General features: G+C 54.7%; 3 protein-coding genes across 5 annotated transcripts in view; 2 read left to right on the forward strand and 1 right to left on the reverse strand.

Annotated features, from left to right (window-relative positions):
• gpia (glucose-6-phosphate isomerase a) overlaps positions 1-1,577 on the forward strand; it is a 6,163-nt gene extending 4,586 nt beyond the window's left edge. Inside the window, exons 14-18 of the mRNA XM_030096240.1 lie at positions 310-386; positions 461-589; positions 686-761; positions 849-915; positions 1,279-1,577. Of these exons, the coding sequence (XP_029952100.1) occupies positions 310-386; positions 461-589; positions 686-761; positions 849-915; positions 1,279-1,402 (473 nt within the window). The 3' untranslated portion in view covers positions 1,403-1,577. The remainder of the gene's footprint in view (positions 1-309; positions 387-460; positions 590-685; positions 762-848; positions 916-1,278) is intronic.
• A 6,098-nt stretch (positions 1,578-7,675) lies between these two features.
• hsd17b2 (hydroxysteroid (17-beta) dehydrogenase 2) lies at positions 7,676-13,304 on the forward strand. The gene is made up of 5 exons (XM_030096272.1): positions 7,676-7,998; positions 10,440-10,652; positions 10,742-10,927; positions 11,545-11,682; positions 11,750-13,304. Exons 1-5 carry the CDS (start codon positions 7,719-7,721, stop codon positions 12,085-12,087), a joined length of 1,155 nt encoding a protein of 384 aa, XP_029952132.1. The 5' UTR covers positions 7,676-7,718; the 3' UTR covers positions 12,088-13,304.
• snx20 (sorting nexin 20) lies at positions 12,001-16,372 on the reverse strand. 3 transcript variants are annotated; one of them, XM_030096283.1, is made up of 4 exons: positions 16,242-16,372; positions 15,988-16,130; positions 14,739-15,496; positions 12,001-13,817 (listed from the first exon to the last, which is right to left on the reverse strand). In XM_030096283.1, the coding sequence occupies exons 1-3, from the start codon at positions 16,276-16,278 to the stop codon at positions 14,825-14,827; spliced, it is 852 nt and encodes a 283-aa protein (XP_029952143.1). In that variant the 5' UTR covers positions 16,279-16,372; the 3' UTR covers positions 12,001-13,817; positions 14,739-14,824. The 3 variants fall into 3 exon arrangements, with proteins under 3 accessions (XP_029952143.1, XP_029952144.1, XP_029952142.1); XM_030096284.1 differs by having other exon boundaries at positions 15,988-16,118; positions 16,242-16,371; XM_030096282.1 differs by lacking the exons at positions 15,988-16,130; positions 16,242-16,372 and having other exon boundaries at positions 14,739-15,792.
• Between the last annotated feature and the right edge of the window lie 395 nt (positions 16,373-16,767).

The raw sequence follows: 16,767 nt of genomic DNA on the forward strand, positions 1-16,767 counted from the left end.
TAGGACCCCCTCAGACCCAACCGGACCCCACCAGACCCCCTAGGCCCAACTAGACCCCACCAGACCCCACCAGAACCCCCCAGACCCCCAAAAAACCAACAAGACCCCCCAGACCCAACTGGACCCCCCCCAAACCGCCCCAGACCCAACTAGACCCCCCCAGACCCCCAAAAAACCAACAAGACCCCCCAGACCCAACTGAACCCCCCCCAAACTGCCCCAGACCCAACAAGACCCAACTAGACCCCCCCCAGACCCCCAAAAAACCAACAAGACCCCCCAGTTTCCTGAAGTCTGGTCTGTCCTCAGGAACTCGGATGATTCCTGCTGACTTCCTCATCCCGGCTCAGTCTCAACATCCAATCAGAGACAACCTCCATCACAAGGTAAGCCCCGCCCCTCCCCTCCCCCCCCCCCCCCCCCCCCCCCCCCCCCCGGGTGACGGTCCCCCTGTCTTCAGATCCTGATGGCGAACTTCCTGGCCCAGACCGAGGCCCTGATGAAGGGGAAGACCCCCGAGGAGGCGCAGGGGGAGCTGGAGGCGGCTGGCCTGAAGGGAGACCGGCTGCACAAGCTGCTGCCGCACAAGGTAGCAGAGCAACCCACTGCTCCATGACCCCCGACCCCTGACCCCCGACCCCTGACCCCAACCTCAGTCATAGCGCTGCTCTGTCGCCCCCTCAAGGTCTTCCAGGGAAACAAACCCAGCAACTCCATCGTCTTCAAGAAGCTGAGCCCCTTCACTCTGGGAGCTCTGATTGGTGAGTGCCGGGAGGGGGCGGGGCCACCGGGAGGGGAGGGGCCTGCTCTGACCACTCCCCCTCTCACGTGATTTCCTCTGCTCTCAGCCATGTACGAACACAAGATCTTCGTCCAGGGAGTGGTGTGGAACATCAACAGCTACGACCAGTGGGGGTGAGTGTTCCCCGACGCCTGGGCGGGTCCTGGTCCTGTTCCCCGGCCCCGGGCCCTGGGACCGGTTCCTCTAATGTTCACCACTCCAGTCTTTGTGGTCCCTTCAGGGAACCACAAAGACTTTCCCTGATAGTCCCGTTGTTTGTTCCCGTTCCCCGACCCCACCGTGCCCCTGCCGGTTCCCGTTCCCCGACCCGACCGTCACCCTGCCGGTTCCCGTTCCCCGACCCCACCGTGCCCCTGCCGGTTCCCGTTCCCCGACCCCACCGTGCCCCTGCCGGTTCCCGTTCCCCGACCCGACCCGACTGTCACCTTGCCGGTTCCGGTTCCCTGACCGCCCCCCTGCCGGTTCTGGTCCCTCAGGGTGGAGCTGGGGAAGCAGCTGGCGAAGCGGATCGAGCCGGAGCTGAAGGACGCCTCGGAGGTCGGTTCCCACGACTCGTCCACCAACGGACTGATCAACTTCCTGAAGAAGAACTTCGCCTGAGCTGTGGCCCCGCCCCCCCGCCTCGCCCCGCTCCCATTGGCGGAGTGGTTCTGGGACCCAGCAGCTTTAGTGTGAAGGAGTGTGTGTTGCTTTGTGGACGAACGTCCAGCGTCTCCGTGTCAACGTGCTCGTGACTGTAGGTGGTTCCTTCAAAATAAAAGCTTTGTCACCCTGCTGAGTGAATCTTTCTGAGTGAATTCATGTTGAACTCCCTGCCTGGAACGGTTCCACGCGGGTTCCAGATGACCCGGGTCCTGGCGGGTCCACAACGTGAACGTTCTGGGGGACAGGTCTTGGCACGGCGGACTGAACCAGGTTCTCCGGGGTTCTCTGAGAACCGCTTTCTGACCTCCTGTCACGAACTGTCCGTCTGCTGAGCGAGTGGAGTCCGGGACCGGGACCCGGAGCAGCACCAGGGTGAGACCAGGACCAGGACTTCCTCTGGAGGCGGTTCCCAGAAGTCCCACCTTGCCAACTGGCCTGGGTTTTCAGTCCACGGTTGCCGTGGAAACGGGTTGTCTGGTGGTTCTCCGTCCCCGGCCCGGCGGCCTCGAGGTCAGACCGGAGGTCAGAAGGTTTGTGGGTTTGAATCCCGCAGGTGACGGGGCGGGGCACAAGTCTTGCTCCCTGAGCGTGACCTTCGACCCCGTCTGCCCTACAGCACAGGGCCGCCACGAAGTCGGCGTCCAGTGCGGACCCGCGCCGTTTCTCCATACGCGTACTTCTCTGTTCTTGTGAACTCGACTCGTGAAACGTCATCAGCCAGAGACCAAGTACGGCTCCAGAAGTACGCATCTCACCAAGAACGCATGAAATACCCGGATGTGACGAACTCCGCCCACTTTACCGAGTCTGCATCGGACCAGACTTGTGCAGACTTGAGAAGCGAAATTACCCAGAATGCATTTCACAAGACATGCCGGAGGAGTGAACACACAGAGGTGAGTAAAAAGAAACTCTGAAATATTAACAGAAGGTAGCTTTAACGGTGTTTCAGAATGTAGCTGTTCAGAATGTTGAGATGGGCCCAGTCTGTCCACATCAAGCCTGTCTGAACCGGTTCCGATGGTCTGGGACTCCTGGGGGCCGGGCGGCCAGGAGGCGAGCGGCGCTCAGCTGCTTCCTGCCGGCTGCAGCAGGCTGCGACTCCGCTGCGGTTAAACAGGAGATACGGATCGCTTCGTGTGAATCCAGCGGTGTCTGGGTCCAGTTTAATCTGTTTCAGAGTAAATCTGCTCGGTTCAGGTTCAAAGCTGTTTAATTTAACTTTAATGTATGAAATGCGAGGTGGATGTTAATATCGACTATAAAGTTCAGTCTCAGTGTGTAAAGGTCTTCTACTGGTTCTACCGGTGAATGTTGTGCATTCAGACTAAAACCATGAACTGTTTCAATCAAGGGACCACTGAGGAACCAGAACCTGGTCCAGAGGGGGTCTGCAGCCGGATGTGGATGGAGGAGGTTTGTTTTTCCATGCTCCAATTAAAGCACGTATGAATAATGTATTGAGTTAGTAGTGTGTGATTCTTTTTTTTTTGTCCTCCTCAGAGACTTTGGGACGTCTGCAGGGTCGACTGTGACGCCAAACAAGCTATAAATATAAGAGGCATAATCTGAAGGCCTGATCCAAGGTGTCAGACCTGGTTCTGTACTTTGAGTGACGCCAGAGAGGCTTCCTGTGACTGAGCTGTTGTGATCTTGATCTCACTGTGTTCATGTTTGTGTTTCTGGTTATTGAGACAAAGCTTCTTCCTTCCAGCAGGTGGCAGTCTGGAGTCATAACGGCTCCTGGTGCTGCAGGTCTGAGTCTGAACCTCCACCCAGCAGAACCCAGCTGGTGGAGACAGGACCAGCTGGTTCATGGTGGATCTGAGCAGGACCAGCTGGTTCATGGTGGATCTGAGCAGGACCAGCTGGTTCATGGTGGATCTGAGCAGGACCAGCTGGTTCATGGTGGATCTGAGCAGGACCAGCTGGTTCATGGTGGATCTGAGCAGGACCAGCTGGTTCATGGTGGATCTGAGCAGGACCAGGGCCTCAGTACAGACCTCAGTAAAGCTCCTCTGGCGTCACAAACACCCTGCAGTCTGACGGAGGGAGAACTCTCCGTTGAGGGAACAGATGTTTCTGTGGTTCTGCAGCGACTCCAGCAGGACGGAGACATGCCTGAAGACCAGGACAGCAAAGCTCCAGGTTCCTCCTGCTCCTGTCTGGAAGTGGATCACTGAGATGAGGTTCATCAGCTGATCCACAGCACTGAGGACGGTCCAGAACCCTGCAGAACCAGACCGGAGCTCCTGACTCCATCCAGGAGATTTTTCCTGGAGCAGAATCTGTAGAATCTGTTCTCCCAGGAACCCCTGAAGACTGGAGTCACATGACCTCCTGATCACTGACATCTCTGATCATCTACCTGTTTTTACTCTGTACGACTGTGACTTTAAGAACATAAAACACCCCATAGAAGTCATCTCCAAACGAATAAGAAATGAAGAAACAATCAACAACCTGAACAACAGTTCAGCCCGACAGGACTGCAGTGCTGCATATGGAGAAACGGATGTGGACAGTGCTTATAGCAAGTTTTTGGATATATTCATTTCCTTATATGATAAAAACTGCCCAGTAAAAGAATTCTATTCAAGGGCAAAACGTAAACTTAGACCTCGGCTTACAAAAGGGATAATCAATGCTTGTAAAAAGAAGAATAACCTCCATAAATTATTTATTAAATTAAAAACTAAAGAAGCGGAGCAAAAATATAAGTCGTACAGAAACAAACTAACTGACGTCATGAGAACAAGCAAACAGCTATACTGCAGAAGAAAATTAAATGAAAGCAAAAGGAATATAAAAGAAACTTGGAATGTTCTTAATGGTTTAATCAAAAATGGTTCCTTTAAGTCAACGTATCCGGATTACTTCATTGACAAAAATGGTGGAAATCACAACATGAGTAATATAGTAAACAGCTTTAATAATTTTTTTGTAAATATCAGCCCTGAGTTGGCTGCAACAATTTCAAATCATGGAACCAATGAATTAACCTCATTAAGAACAATCCATCCTCACTGTTTCTGTTGGCAGCAGATGAGCAGGAGGTTGTAGATACAGTACTGAAATGTAAACATAAGTTCTCCACCGACTATCACAATAGTGACATGTTCTTAGTTAAAAATGTAATTTTTAATATTGCAAAACCGTTCACATATGTAACTTATCATTTCAGTCTGGACGTTTTCCAAACAAAATGAAAATCGCAAAAGTAATTCCGCTTTTCAAAAATGGGAACAAACACTGTTTCACAAATTATAGACCGATTTCACTGTTGCCACAATTTTCAAAAATTCTTGAAAAACTCTTTGACTCTCGACTTGATAAGTTCCTGGAGAAACATAATAACTGACGCTCAGTATGGTTTTAGAGCCATGAACCACCTCAATGGCTCTAATGGAAGCCACTGAAGAAATTACTACTGCACTGGATCAGAAAAAAATTGCAGTCGGTGTCTTCATTGATCTCAAAAAAACATTTGACACAATCAATCACTTCATCTTAGTAAATAAACTGGAAAAATATGGGATTAGAGGTGTAGCTGGGGACTGGATCAAAAGCTATTTGACAGGAAGGGTGCAGTTTGTAAAAATGGGGAAGCATGTATCCGAGCAGCTTGGCTTTGTTTGTGGTGTCCCCCAGGGATCCGTCTTAGGGCCAAAACTATTTAATTTGTACATCAATGATATTTTTAATGTATCTCAATCCCTAAAACTCTTTCTTTTTGCGGATGACACAAATATATTCTGTAGTAGTAATGATTACAATGAGCTTGTACAAACTGAACATGGAACTCAATAAAATAAAAACCTGGATGGACATAAATAAACTGTCTCTAAATATAAGTAAAACTAAAGTAATGATGTTTGGTAATTCTAAAACAAAGTCACTTCTGCAAATAGTTATTGAAGGTACTGAAATTGAAAATGTTTGTGAGAATAAATTTTTCGGTATAGTAATTGATAATAAATTATGTTGGAAAGCACTTCAAACATATAAAAACAAAATATCCAAAAGCCTCTATATTCTAAACCAAGTAAAACAATGCCTTGATGCTCATGCCCTCCGTACTCTGTACTGTACGCTGGTACTCCCATACCTCACGTATTGTGTGGAGGTGTGGGCGAACACTTACCGGTGCGCAATAAATCCCCGAGTCACACTGCAGAAACGAGCCGTGCGGATCATACACAAGGCCAGATTTCTACAGCATACTCACAATCTTTTTATTCAGTCTGGGTTATTAAAAATCAATGATCTTGTGAAATATAACACCTCAATTATTCTGTACAAAGCATTTAATAAAACATTGCCAAATAATACACACCTCCACCGGTGTGTGAATGTGTGTGTGAATGGGTGAATGTGATCCTGCAGTGTAAAGCGCTTTGGTCTCTGCTCATGCAGATGAAAACGCGCTATATAAGTGTAGTCCATTTACCATTTACCAATATACAACAGTTCTTCGAATTAAAAGAGACAGTTCATAATTTAAGAGGGTATGGAAATTTCAAAATACCAGAAACAAAATCTACCCGTTAACGTTTTTGTGTATCGGTTTGTGGGGTTAAGTTGTGGAACAACCTGGACACTCAACACAAGCAATGCCGAAATGTTCATAGATTCAAACTGCAATATAAACGTAGAGTTTGGTCGCAGGACACACAGTGTGGGTCTTGAATTCACATCAACATTACAGAGTGTGTTTCTGTTGCTTCTTTACCCTGGTATACTGCTCATTACCAGTGTTGGTATACTTTTATTCAAGTATGTATATGTTATCTGTTATAACGCCACCTTGTTTCAAGTTTTTGTGATGTAGATCCAAATTAATGAATTATTAATCTCCATGTGTGTATATGCAACTATGGAAGTGAATTTTTTTTTTTTCCAATTATATTAAGGACACTCGGGGGTGGGACTAAATAAGTTTTCTTCCTCTCACTCCCTTTCAGGCATAATTCAATCCTGTTACTTGGTTACTTGTTACATTGTTTATTGCTCCTGTGAATGTTTCCTTTCTTTGTGCATTATTGTGTAGTAATTGCCTGAAATGAACGAATAAATACAAATACAAATACTGAGCTGTTCATGTTGTTGTTCCTGGTAAATAAAAGAAAGAAGTGTAGAACTTTTAAAAACATGTCATTTTTTAAACCTTCCTGATGGTTCCACTTATTTTTGCTTTTATTCTTGAAGGTTCTGTTGAAGTTTAATACATTTTCCTTGAACTCCTGACTTTATTTGTTAGACATCTGTTTATGATTAATCTCTCTCTTTGCAGCACATTGATGTTTTTACTGAGGAGAGAACTGAATGGTGATACTGATGTGTTCAGCTCTATAATGTATATTAGACTCATGTAAATCAGTGCATCACGAAGACCGGAGCAGACGGAGGACAGAGGACACACAGGGAGGACAGGCAGCAAAACAAAGTGAAAGAATTGTGTTTTTTAGAAATGTCTGATCAGCTGCTTTTCTTCTGAGCTCAGCTCCAAGTAGTTAAACACTAACTGAACAGCTGTTTAGGAGGGCAGGAGGCCAGAAGTCAGAGTAGCTGTTTTACACACATTCATGAGACAGAACAGGTACCAGCAGTTTGGCCACAGTTCTCTGTGTAGAAATCCTGTATCGTCATTTTAACCTTTTCCCAATATTTAATGCAGCGACTTGCTATGTCAAGTTGTTCCACACCAGCTCCTCTCTTCCTCTCATACTTCCTGATCACTGGCCGCTATAAACACTCACGTTATGTTGCTTTTTGATCAATCTTTCAATGCATGAACGAATGAAAACCATCATACTGGCTGTAGACACCATGAAGTCCTCCAGTCCGCTTGTTCCAGTCGCGCATTAACTTCGATGTTCTCGCCTCGTCGAAAGTCTGGACTCGAAGTCCGACTAACAGGTGTGTACTCTCCAAGTCCACGAGTGCGCACTCGGGGTCGGGGGTCAGGGGTCAGGGGTCAGGGGTTAATGTCTGCGCTCCAGGCTCCAGGCTCCGCCCCCCCGGCCGGAGCCGGAGCGGCAGCATGCTGGAGGCGCAGCGGCGTGAAGCTGATGTTTATCTGCAGCCTGTTCTGCAGGATGTGGGGCCTCAGGCCACGCCCCCTGCCACGCCCCCTGCCGTGCGCCGAGTCACTGCCACCCGGAACCCACAGCTGACAGACACACACACCCGCACAGGTGTGTGTGTGTGGGCGGAGCCTGGGCCGCCCGGACCGGCGGAGCGGCTGCGGCGGCAGACGGGCGGAGGCAGGATGGAGGTGTGGAGCGCCGCCGCCGCCGCCGCCGCGCTGCTGCTGGTCGCTCTGGGCTGGAGGCTCCGCCGGGGCCTCCGGGGCGTCCCGCGGGGCCTGCTGCGGGGCCTCCTGTGGCTCCTCCTGTGGGCCGCCCTCTGGGCCGGCGCCGCAGCTTTCACCACCTGCAGCCTGTTCCTGTCTCAGAACCCGGACCTGGTCTGGGTTCTGCTGCTGGGCGGCCTGGTGGTCTGCTGGGAGGGGGAGGAGCTGCAACCTGATAGGACGGTTCTGCTGACAGGTCAGACACACACACACTCACACACACACTCACACACACACACACACTCACACACACACACTCTCTCTCTCACACACACACACTCACACACTCACACACTCACCACACACACACACACACACACACACACACACACAGATCCAGGCGGAACCGGTTCTCCGTCTCCTTAACCTGCAGCTGATGAAATTGAAGAACCTAACAGAGGAACAGAGGAACAGAGGAACCCTGTAAAGGAACCCGTCTTTCAAAGTCCAGAACAGAACCAGACCTGCAGGGACCAGGAAGTCCAGGGTTGGGCTGAGGACGGGTTCTGGTGGTCCTCATCGGGACGGACCAGTCCGGACAGCCCGACAGTCCAGTCCTGGTCTGCAACACCGGACCGGACCCGAGCCAGAGCCGGACCAGGACCCAGAATGAAACCTGAGCTGCGCCACGTGAGCGCCACAGCGCCCCCCGCCGGCAGCCTCCCTCAGTGACTCCGCCCCCTCCGTGTAGTCATTACATCATCCCCAGCTAGTTCAACCGGTTCCCCGTCAGTCCGGCCGGGAGTCCAGCAGCAGCAGGGACGGGTTCCTGCTGGACCAGAGCAGCAGGAACAGCTGACATGACAAGATAGAACCAGAACCAGAACCAGAACCAGAACCAGGGCAATGAGGCAATGGCCCGGTTCACATTGAAAACATTCAGATTAAACATCCATGGAGGGCACCAGTCCTGGTTCAGGAGGGTCCTGGGCGGAGCTCTGGGCGGAGCTCTGGGTGGACCGGATTATCCGGTTCCTCCCAAATGGACGCCATGTCTGAGAGCAGCTCCTCAGGAACGTTGAGGTTCTTCCTCTCAGAGCAGCGGTCCTCAGAGGGTTCTATCTGATCCAGAATGAGCCGCTGTTCAGAGAGCTCCTCCCCCGGGCGGAACCCCGCCCCCACCGGGGATCCGCTCCGCCTGCCGGTGTTTCAGATGAGCTGGTGTCCGTGTTAACTGGTGACCAGCAGATGTTGAACCTGAACCTTGTAGAGGTTCCAGTGACGCCGGTTCTCTACAGTTCCAGGAAATTCATCAGTTCAGAGTCTTTAGTGAGTCTGATTCTAACATCTGCTGCTTCCAGCAGGTGTTTACAGGAACCGTACTTGTTACCATGGAAACCAGTTCATCCGTCACACCGGGCGGTGGTCCGCGGGTAGTCTACCACCGAGCTCTTTCAACCCCCGGCTCCACCTCTGCTCCAGGGTTTGTTCTCTCTGGGTTTTTATTAGAAAGTGTTTCTCAGCACCGTCCCGCTCTGCTGCTAGCTTTTTGGTCTACTTCCCGTTTACTCCTTCCTACTTCCTGTTTACTGCTTCCTACTTCCTGTTTACTGCTTTCAGTTTACTGCTTCCTGTCTCGTCATCTCGTCAGTCCGTACCAGGGAACACCTGGTAGAGCCCGTGATCCGCTCCGCTGTCAGACTGGGTTTATATGAGGAAGCAGCGGATTCGTGATCGGTGTAGACCACCTGGATCAACCGGATCTGGAATCTGATCCACTGTGGGAGAAGCGGATCCTTTCAGTGTTTCTGGGAATCTTTTACAACCCGCTGCACCTGCAGTCTAATGGTGCGTTCACACCGGAAGCGAATAGCGAGGCAAGAGCGGCCGATTTACATAGAAAATATATGGTTTTCACGCGGCCAGGAAGCGGCGAGCGGTCACACGGCGCGAATTCAGCGAATTGAGCGGCGGCCGCTCCGCCGCTCTACTAGCGCGAAACGCGCTGCGGCCGTGCAAACCGCTCTACTCGAGCCGCTGAAAGTTGGGAATGTTGAACTTTTGAGCGAATTCGCGAGCGGCGAACCAATCACAGAGCCGCTCTACATGACGTCATTTATGACGGACCGGAGACCCGGGAAACGCCAGAAATGGACCAGAAACTGGTCACAGCGGTCGGCCTCGCCCTGAGCCCATCGTCATATTTTTATTGGGACAGGAATAAAAAGGAGGTTGGAGGAAGACCAGTGAGGAGGTCGGGTCCCGGTGACCTGAGTAAACAGACTGTGGTGAAACGGTGTTTACTGCTGGTTAAACGGCGAGTTCACGGAGAGGTCGGGTCCCCGGGGAGACAGAGCGCCGAAGCGGGACAGCAGCTCGTCAAACTGACCCTGGAGAGACGAAGTCCCGCTGAAAGCGTCCTTCATCCCGGCGCAGCTCCTGGAATAAACGGGTAAACTCACCATGCGCTGAACGCCTCTGCAAAATATTCTGAATCCAGACCCGTCGCCTGGACTCGCCGCCACGCCGCTGTCGGGTTTATCAAGCAATGAAGCAGAGCGCCGGCGACAGACGCGAATTCAGCGGCAGCCGCTGTTGGGTCACACAATGCACACGCGGCCGACCAGGGGCGAACCGCGCGACGCTACTCGCATCCGGTGTGAACGCACCGTAACGGTCCGCCGTCGCCCCCTGCAGGCTGCGACTCGGGCTTCGGCCACGCCCTGGCGGTGACCCTGAGCCAGCGGGGCCTGACGGTGTTCGCCGGCGTGCTGGACGCGGACGGAGACGGCGCCCGGCGGCTCCGGGACCGGCGCTGCGACCGGCTGCAGGTGCTGCAGCTCGACGTGACCGACCAGCGGCAGGTGGAGGCGGCGCGCAGCTACGTCGGAGCGAGGGTGGCCGACGCAGGTGAGACCGCAGGCTCCGCCCACTCGGCACAGCTTCAGAACGTCTGCTGACTCGTCCCGGTCCCGGTCCCGTCCCGTCCCGTCCCACAGGTCTCTGGGCCCTGGTGAATAACGCCGGCGTGCTGCTGTGTCCCGCCGACGCCGAGCTGCAGCCGCTGGACGACTACCAGCGCTGTCTGGACGTCAACTTCCTGTCTGCCGTCAGGATGACTCAGCACTTCCTGCCGCTGCTGCGGCGCTCCGGAGGACGCATCGTCAACGTGTCCAGCCTGGCAGGTGAGGACACACACACACACACAAACTCTCTCTCACACACTCTCACACACACACACACACGCACAGTCTCGTATTTCTATCCTTGTGGGGACCGTCCATTGACTCCCATTCATGTCTAGCCCCTAACCCTGACCCTTACCCTAACCCTAACCCACACCACAACACAGCCTAACCCTAAAGAAATGTTTTTGACCTTTTACTTTTTTCAGTAACAACAACATGGTCAAGAAAACACTGTTTCTCCTACTTAGGACCGGAAAAAGGTCCCCACAAGGCACGTCGTTCCACGTTTTGCTATCCTTGTGGGGACATTTGGCCCCAACAAGGATAGAAATACGAGAACACACACACACACACACACACACACACACACACACACACACACACAGGAACAGTATGGTTCTCTCTAAGTTTGAGTTGCTGGTATCATGGTGGGGTCAGAGGGCATGGTGGGGGGTCAGATCGTATGGTGGGGGGTCAGAGGGCATGGTGGGGGGGTCAGAGGGCACGGGGGTCTCAGCTCTTGTGGATGATGTTGTCCTGGTTCCGGTTGTGGGGGCCTCCGGGGCCTCCGGGGTTCTGTCGGGACGGGTTGCCTAAAGCGTGTTGCTCCACAGGGAACGTCCCCATGCCGATGTTCGCCGCCTACGGCGCGTCGAAGGCGGCGCTCGCCATGTTCTCGGAGGTTCTGCGGCAGGAGATGTGGGCGTGGGGCGTGCGGGTGTGTGTGGTGCAGCCGACGGCCTTCAGAACCGGTACGCCGCTCGCCGCCGCCGCTCTCCTCCGGCCGCCACGTTGTCGTGACGCTCCGTTTCCCCGCAGGGATCTATGGCGACTCGGAGTCGGCGAGCCGCCACGCCCGCCGCCTGCTGGCCGCCGCTTCCGCCGAGGCCAGAGAGGATTATGGGTCGGAGTACATCGCGGGTCTGCCGCTGGCGCTGGGCCAGATGTCCCGCCTCTCGGCGGTGGACTTGACCCCCGTGGTGGACGACGTGGTCCACGCCCTGCTGTCGCCCAGGCCCCGCCCCCTCTACACGCCGGGGCACATGGGAGGGCTGCTGCCCGTCCTGTACCGCTGCTGCCCCACTTCCTGGTTCGATTCCCTCGTCAGTCGCCTGAACTACAGGAAACCGGCCGCGCAAAGACAGTCGTCCCCGTAACACAACCGCACAGGACTGCACAACGTTACACTACAGCACACAACTTTACACAACGCCGCACCGCACAACGTTACACAACACCGCACAACGCTACACCGCACAACGTTACACTACACCGCACAACGCTACACCGCACAACGTTACACTACACCGCACAACGCTACACCGCACAACGCTACACTATATCGTACAACGCTACACCGCACTGCACAACACTACACCGCGCCGCTCACTACAGCCCGCAGCGCTGCACAGGAAGGATCCACCCCGGAGGTTCTGACTGGAATCTCGTCACATTCAAACCTTTTGCTGCTCAGAAAATTATCATTATTAAACACATCTGGACAACCCAGATCTGGTCCCAGCATGTGGATCCAGGACCTGGACCTGGACTCACATCTGGTCCCAGCATGTGGATCCAGGACCTGGACCTGGACTCACATCTGGTTCACCACTGCTTCTTTTCTTTAAAGCTGAAATGAGGAAGTTTGAGCTGAAATCACATTTCGACACGTCTGACGGTTTCTGACGGTTTCTGACGGTTTCTGATGGTTCCTGTTTCGACACCGAGTCTGTTCTTAGAACAAACCGTTTCTTGATCTGGGATCTGGACTTGTCCTTCAGGTCCAGCCTCAGCCCGTTCCTTCACAGCTGAAATTATTTGGCCGTCTCTCGGCGCTGCGGCTGCTTCCAGAAGAGATCAGAATTTTATTATTTTTATTGTAAATCAGACAAAGTTACACCAATAAACCTCAAACAGAAAGCTGACGGCTGCAGACTGGTCTCTCCCCTGGAGCGTCCAGCCAGTCCGGTGGCCGCTGTGGTCCTCAAGGCGCCGGCTGACGGACATCCTGCCTCACGTGGCTGCTGGTGCTCGGCGCCATGACAGGATCCGGGCGGTGGACTGAGATCATCGGCGCGGTGAAGACGTCCGGACACGTCCTCCGGTCCCTGCTGGCCGGATCCAGTTCTCCTGCACTCCGTCCTGCACCTGAACGCCTCCCAAACACCCACCGCTGGTCTCCATGGAAACATGTTGACGCCGTCTGTAGGCTGTCTTAGTCCGACTGTTCACAGACGACACCAACCTCTGAGCTTCGGTCCGACGCTGTTCCTTCTGCCCACTGAGGGGCCACCAGGGGACCAGTGAGAGGCCACCAGGGGACCAGTGAGGGGCCACCAGGGGACCACTGAGGGGCCACCAGGGGACCACTGAGGGGCCACCAGGGGACCAGTGAGGGGCCACCAGGGGACCAGTGAGAGGCCACCAGGGGACCAGTGAGGGGCCACCAGGGGACCACTGAGGGGCCACCAGGGGACCACTGAGGGGCCACCAGGGGACCACTGAGGGGCCACCAGGAGACCAGTGAGGGGCCACCAGGGGACCACTGAGGGGCCACCAGGAGACCAGTGAGGGGCCACCAGGGGACCACTGAGGGGCCACCAGGGGACCACTGAGGGGCCACCAGGGGACCACTGAGGGGCCACCAGGAGACCAGTGAGAGGCCACCAGGGGACCACTGAGGGGCCACCAGGAGACCAGTGAGGGGCCACCAGGGGACCACTGAGGGGCCACCAGGAGACCAGTGAGGGGCCACCAGGAGACCAGTGAGGGGCCACCAGGGGACCAGTGAGGGGCCACCAGGGGACCACTGAGGCACTGCTAGAGGAGTAATTACAGGACCACTGAGGGACTGTTGAAGGGACCATGAGGAGACCAATCAGGGCCCCTAAGGCTACGTTCACACTGCAGGCTGAAGTGACCCAAATCCGATTTTTTTGCCCCTATGCGACCTGTATCGGATCTCTTCCTGACAGTCTGAACGACACAGATCCGATTTTTTCAAATGCGACCCAGGCCACTTGGATATGTGGTCCTAAATCCGATACGTATCGGATCTTTTGCCATGCGACTTCAGTCTGAACGGCCAGGTCGCATTCATCCGACCTACACGTCACGATGTGGGGCGCTGAAGACGTGAGTCTTACCGTGAGTGTTAAAAAAAAGCGCTCGCAGACGCACATTAAGGGAGTTCTTGCCATCCGAAAAATATTATTGAACTCCGTATCATTAAAGACTCTCATCACTGTCCCCCCACTCCTGACTGCGTTTCTCTGTTGCTGCCACTGCCCCACAAAACGCCATGGCCAAAAACTTGGCTCTCTTCCTTCTCATTCGCTAAATTCTGCAGCGCCAGGACAACGGGGAGGAAAAATAATAATAATATCCATACGCGCGCTCTCCCTCTCTCTCTCCCTCTCTCTCGCTCCCTGTCTCTCTCTCTCTCTCTCACACACACACACACACAGAAGGAGCTCGGCGCGGCTGATTAGAAGCGCAGCAGTGAAATGATTGCGCACTATTCAATTGTCAGAATACGTGTTTGATCAGTTCTTAAATAAATCATTGACGCTTGAAAAGCTGTAGATTCTGTATGTTGTTTGTGAGTTCAGCAAACAGTGAAGCGCGCTGCTGCGTGACGTCATTATGTCCTCTTCTGCGCATGCGGGACACTTTTGAGTGGTATTCCGTTCAGACGGGAGATCACATACAAGTCGCATTTTAATGAAAATGTGAACGAACTCGCAAAAAAATCGGATTTCACAAAAAAATCCGAATTGAGCATTAAGCCCTGCAGTGTGAACGTAGCCTAAGAGACCACTGAGGAACCACTTCAGGAGTGCTAAAGGGATCACTAAAGGACCACCGAGGGACCTGACCTGGTCCGAGCGCTCCTCAGAGGAACTCCTGGACCACCAGCTCCTTCAGAGAGCGAGGGGCCACGGGGCCCCGCTCGGCGTCCCTCAGGGCGGTCAGCTCGTCCTGCAGCTGAGCCACGGGCCGGCCCAGCCGGTAGCCCAGGTCCAGCAGCGCGTCCAGCAGCGCCGCCCGGTGGCTCCTCGGCCCGTAGCGCCTGGCGGCCGGCAGCGCCCGCTGGGCGGCGGCGAAGGCCCGCTCCGGCTCGTCCAGGTCCCGGTGGCAGACGGCGAGGGCGCAGAGAGCGGGGACGGTCAGGGCGGCGCCCTGCCACGGCAGCAGCTTCTCCTGGACCTCCAGGACCGCCTGCAGCTGCTCGGCGGCGGGCCGGAAGCGGCCGGACCGCAGCAGGCCGTGCGCCCGCCGCTGCTCCGCCTCCGTGAAGAAGGCGGCGAAGCGGGGCGAGCGGCGGACGCGGCGGGCGGAGAAGAGCGCGGCGAGGTAGTCCTGCAGCGCCAGGCGGCGCGCCGCGATGGCGGCGGCCGAGAAGTTCCCCGTCAGCAGCCTGGGCGGCAGCGGCGCCTCCTCCAGCTCCTCCTGCAGCTCCGCCCGCAGCTCCTGGTGGAGCCGCCGGAAGTCGCTGTAGCGGCGTTGCACCGACGCCTGCCGGGAGTCGAACCTGCCGGAGCGCATGACCACCACGGTGTAGACCTGCAGACAGGGACGGGTCAGGGTCCAGCGGGGACCGGGGTCCAGCGGGGACTGGGGTCCAGCGGGGACCGGGGACCAGAGTCCAGCGGGGACCGGGGACCAGGGTCCAGCGGGGACCAGGGTCCAGGGTCCAGTGGGGACCAGGGCCAGATGCTGCGGTCTCACAACACGCTCTGCGACGGGTTCTGCTAACATGCTCTGCTAACGGGTGTGTTGTGTTGTTTGTTGTGGTTTGTGTTGTGTTTTTCGTTGTGGTGTTGTGGAGGATCTGGGCTGATGTGCTGTTGGTGGTGTTGTTGTGTTGTTGTGTTGCTGTGTTGTTTGTTGTGTTGTTGTGTTGCTGTGTTGTTGTGTTGTTTGTTGTGTTGCTGTGTTGTCGTGGTGTTGTGCTGTTGTTGTGTTGCTGTGTTGTGTTGCTGTGTTGTCGTGGTGTTGTGCTGTTGTTGTGTTGCTGTGTTGTCGTGGTGTTGTGCTGTTGTTGTGCGTCTCACCACGTGTCTGTGTGCGGCGCTGTGGAGGATCTGGGCCGAGGGGATCTGGAACAGCAGCCTGACGGACCGGTCCCTCTGCTTCTGCTCCCTCCAGTCCTGCTGCAGCTCCCTGGTGGTCGAGGCGGAGCCGCCTGGAACACCGGCTGTAGCGTCAGTCGGACCGCAGCGTCAGTCGGACCTCGGCTCGGGGCGTCGGCCTGCCGGCGCGGCGGGGGAGGGGAACGGCAGTGCTGAGGCGGTGGCGGTGAACAAACCTGCGGCGCCGGCCTCCATCGGGGCTCCGGGGTCCATCTGGAGATCCCCCACACTGGGTCTCACACCAGAACCCGGTCTGGAACCCGGTCTGGAACCCGGTCTGGAACCAGGTCTGGAACCTCGTCTGAACTCCGGTGTGGAACAAAGGGCTGTGAGCAGAAGAGAAGCGTCAGCAGGAAGCAGGAAGCAGGAAGAGGAAGTGAAACTGAACAACAGCCGCTGCTGAACTGGGTGACTGTAACCGCTGCTGCAGGTCTGGACCGGGACTGGCTCTCACTGGGTCAGGGGTCACGGCCCTGACCTCCAGGAGAGGAGCTTTGTCTCACAGCCAATCAGAGGAGAGGAGCTTTGTCTCACAGCCAATCAGAGGAGAGGAGCTTTGTCTCACAGCCAATCAGAGGAGAGGAGCTTTGTCTCACAGCCAATCAGAGGAGAGGAGCTTTGTCTCACAGCCAATCAGAGGAGAGGAGCTTTGTCTCACAGCCAAGAAGCAAAGAAAATATTTTTGTGCTTTTATTTACATTT

Source organism: Salarias fasciatus, chromosome 7 (assembly GCF_902148845.1).
Source record: "Salarias fasciatus chromosome 7, fSalaFa1.1, whole genome shotgun sequence".
NCBI classification, from domain to species: domain Eukaryota; kingdom Metazoa; phylum Chordata; class Actinopteri; order Blenniiformes; family Blenniidae; genus Salarias; species Salarias fasciatus.

What these genes read in the sequence shown, in the direction of transcription:
- hsd17b2 (XM_030096272.1), top strand. Translation starts at nt 7,719, where the DNA reads ATGGAGGTGTGGAGCGCCGCCGCCGCCGCCGCCGCGCTGCTGCTGGTC. An exon ending in TAGGACGGTTCTGCTGACAG is followed by an intron (nt 7,999 to 10,439) that starts GTCAGACACACA and finishes CGCCCCCTGCAG; the next exon opens with GCTGCGACTCGGGCTTCGGC. An exon ending in CAACGTGTCCAGCCTGGCAG is followed by an intron (nt 10,928 to 11,544) that starts GTGAGGACACAC and finishes GTTGCTCCACAG; the next exon opens with GGAACGTCCCCATGCCGATG.
- snx20 (XM_030096282.1), bottom strand. Translation starts at nt 15,691, where the DNA reads ATGTTAGCAGAACCCGTCGCAGAGCGTGTTGTGAGACCGCAGCATCTG.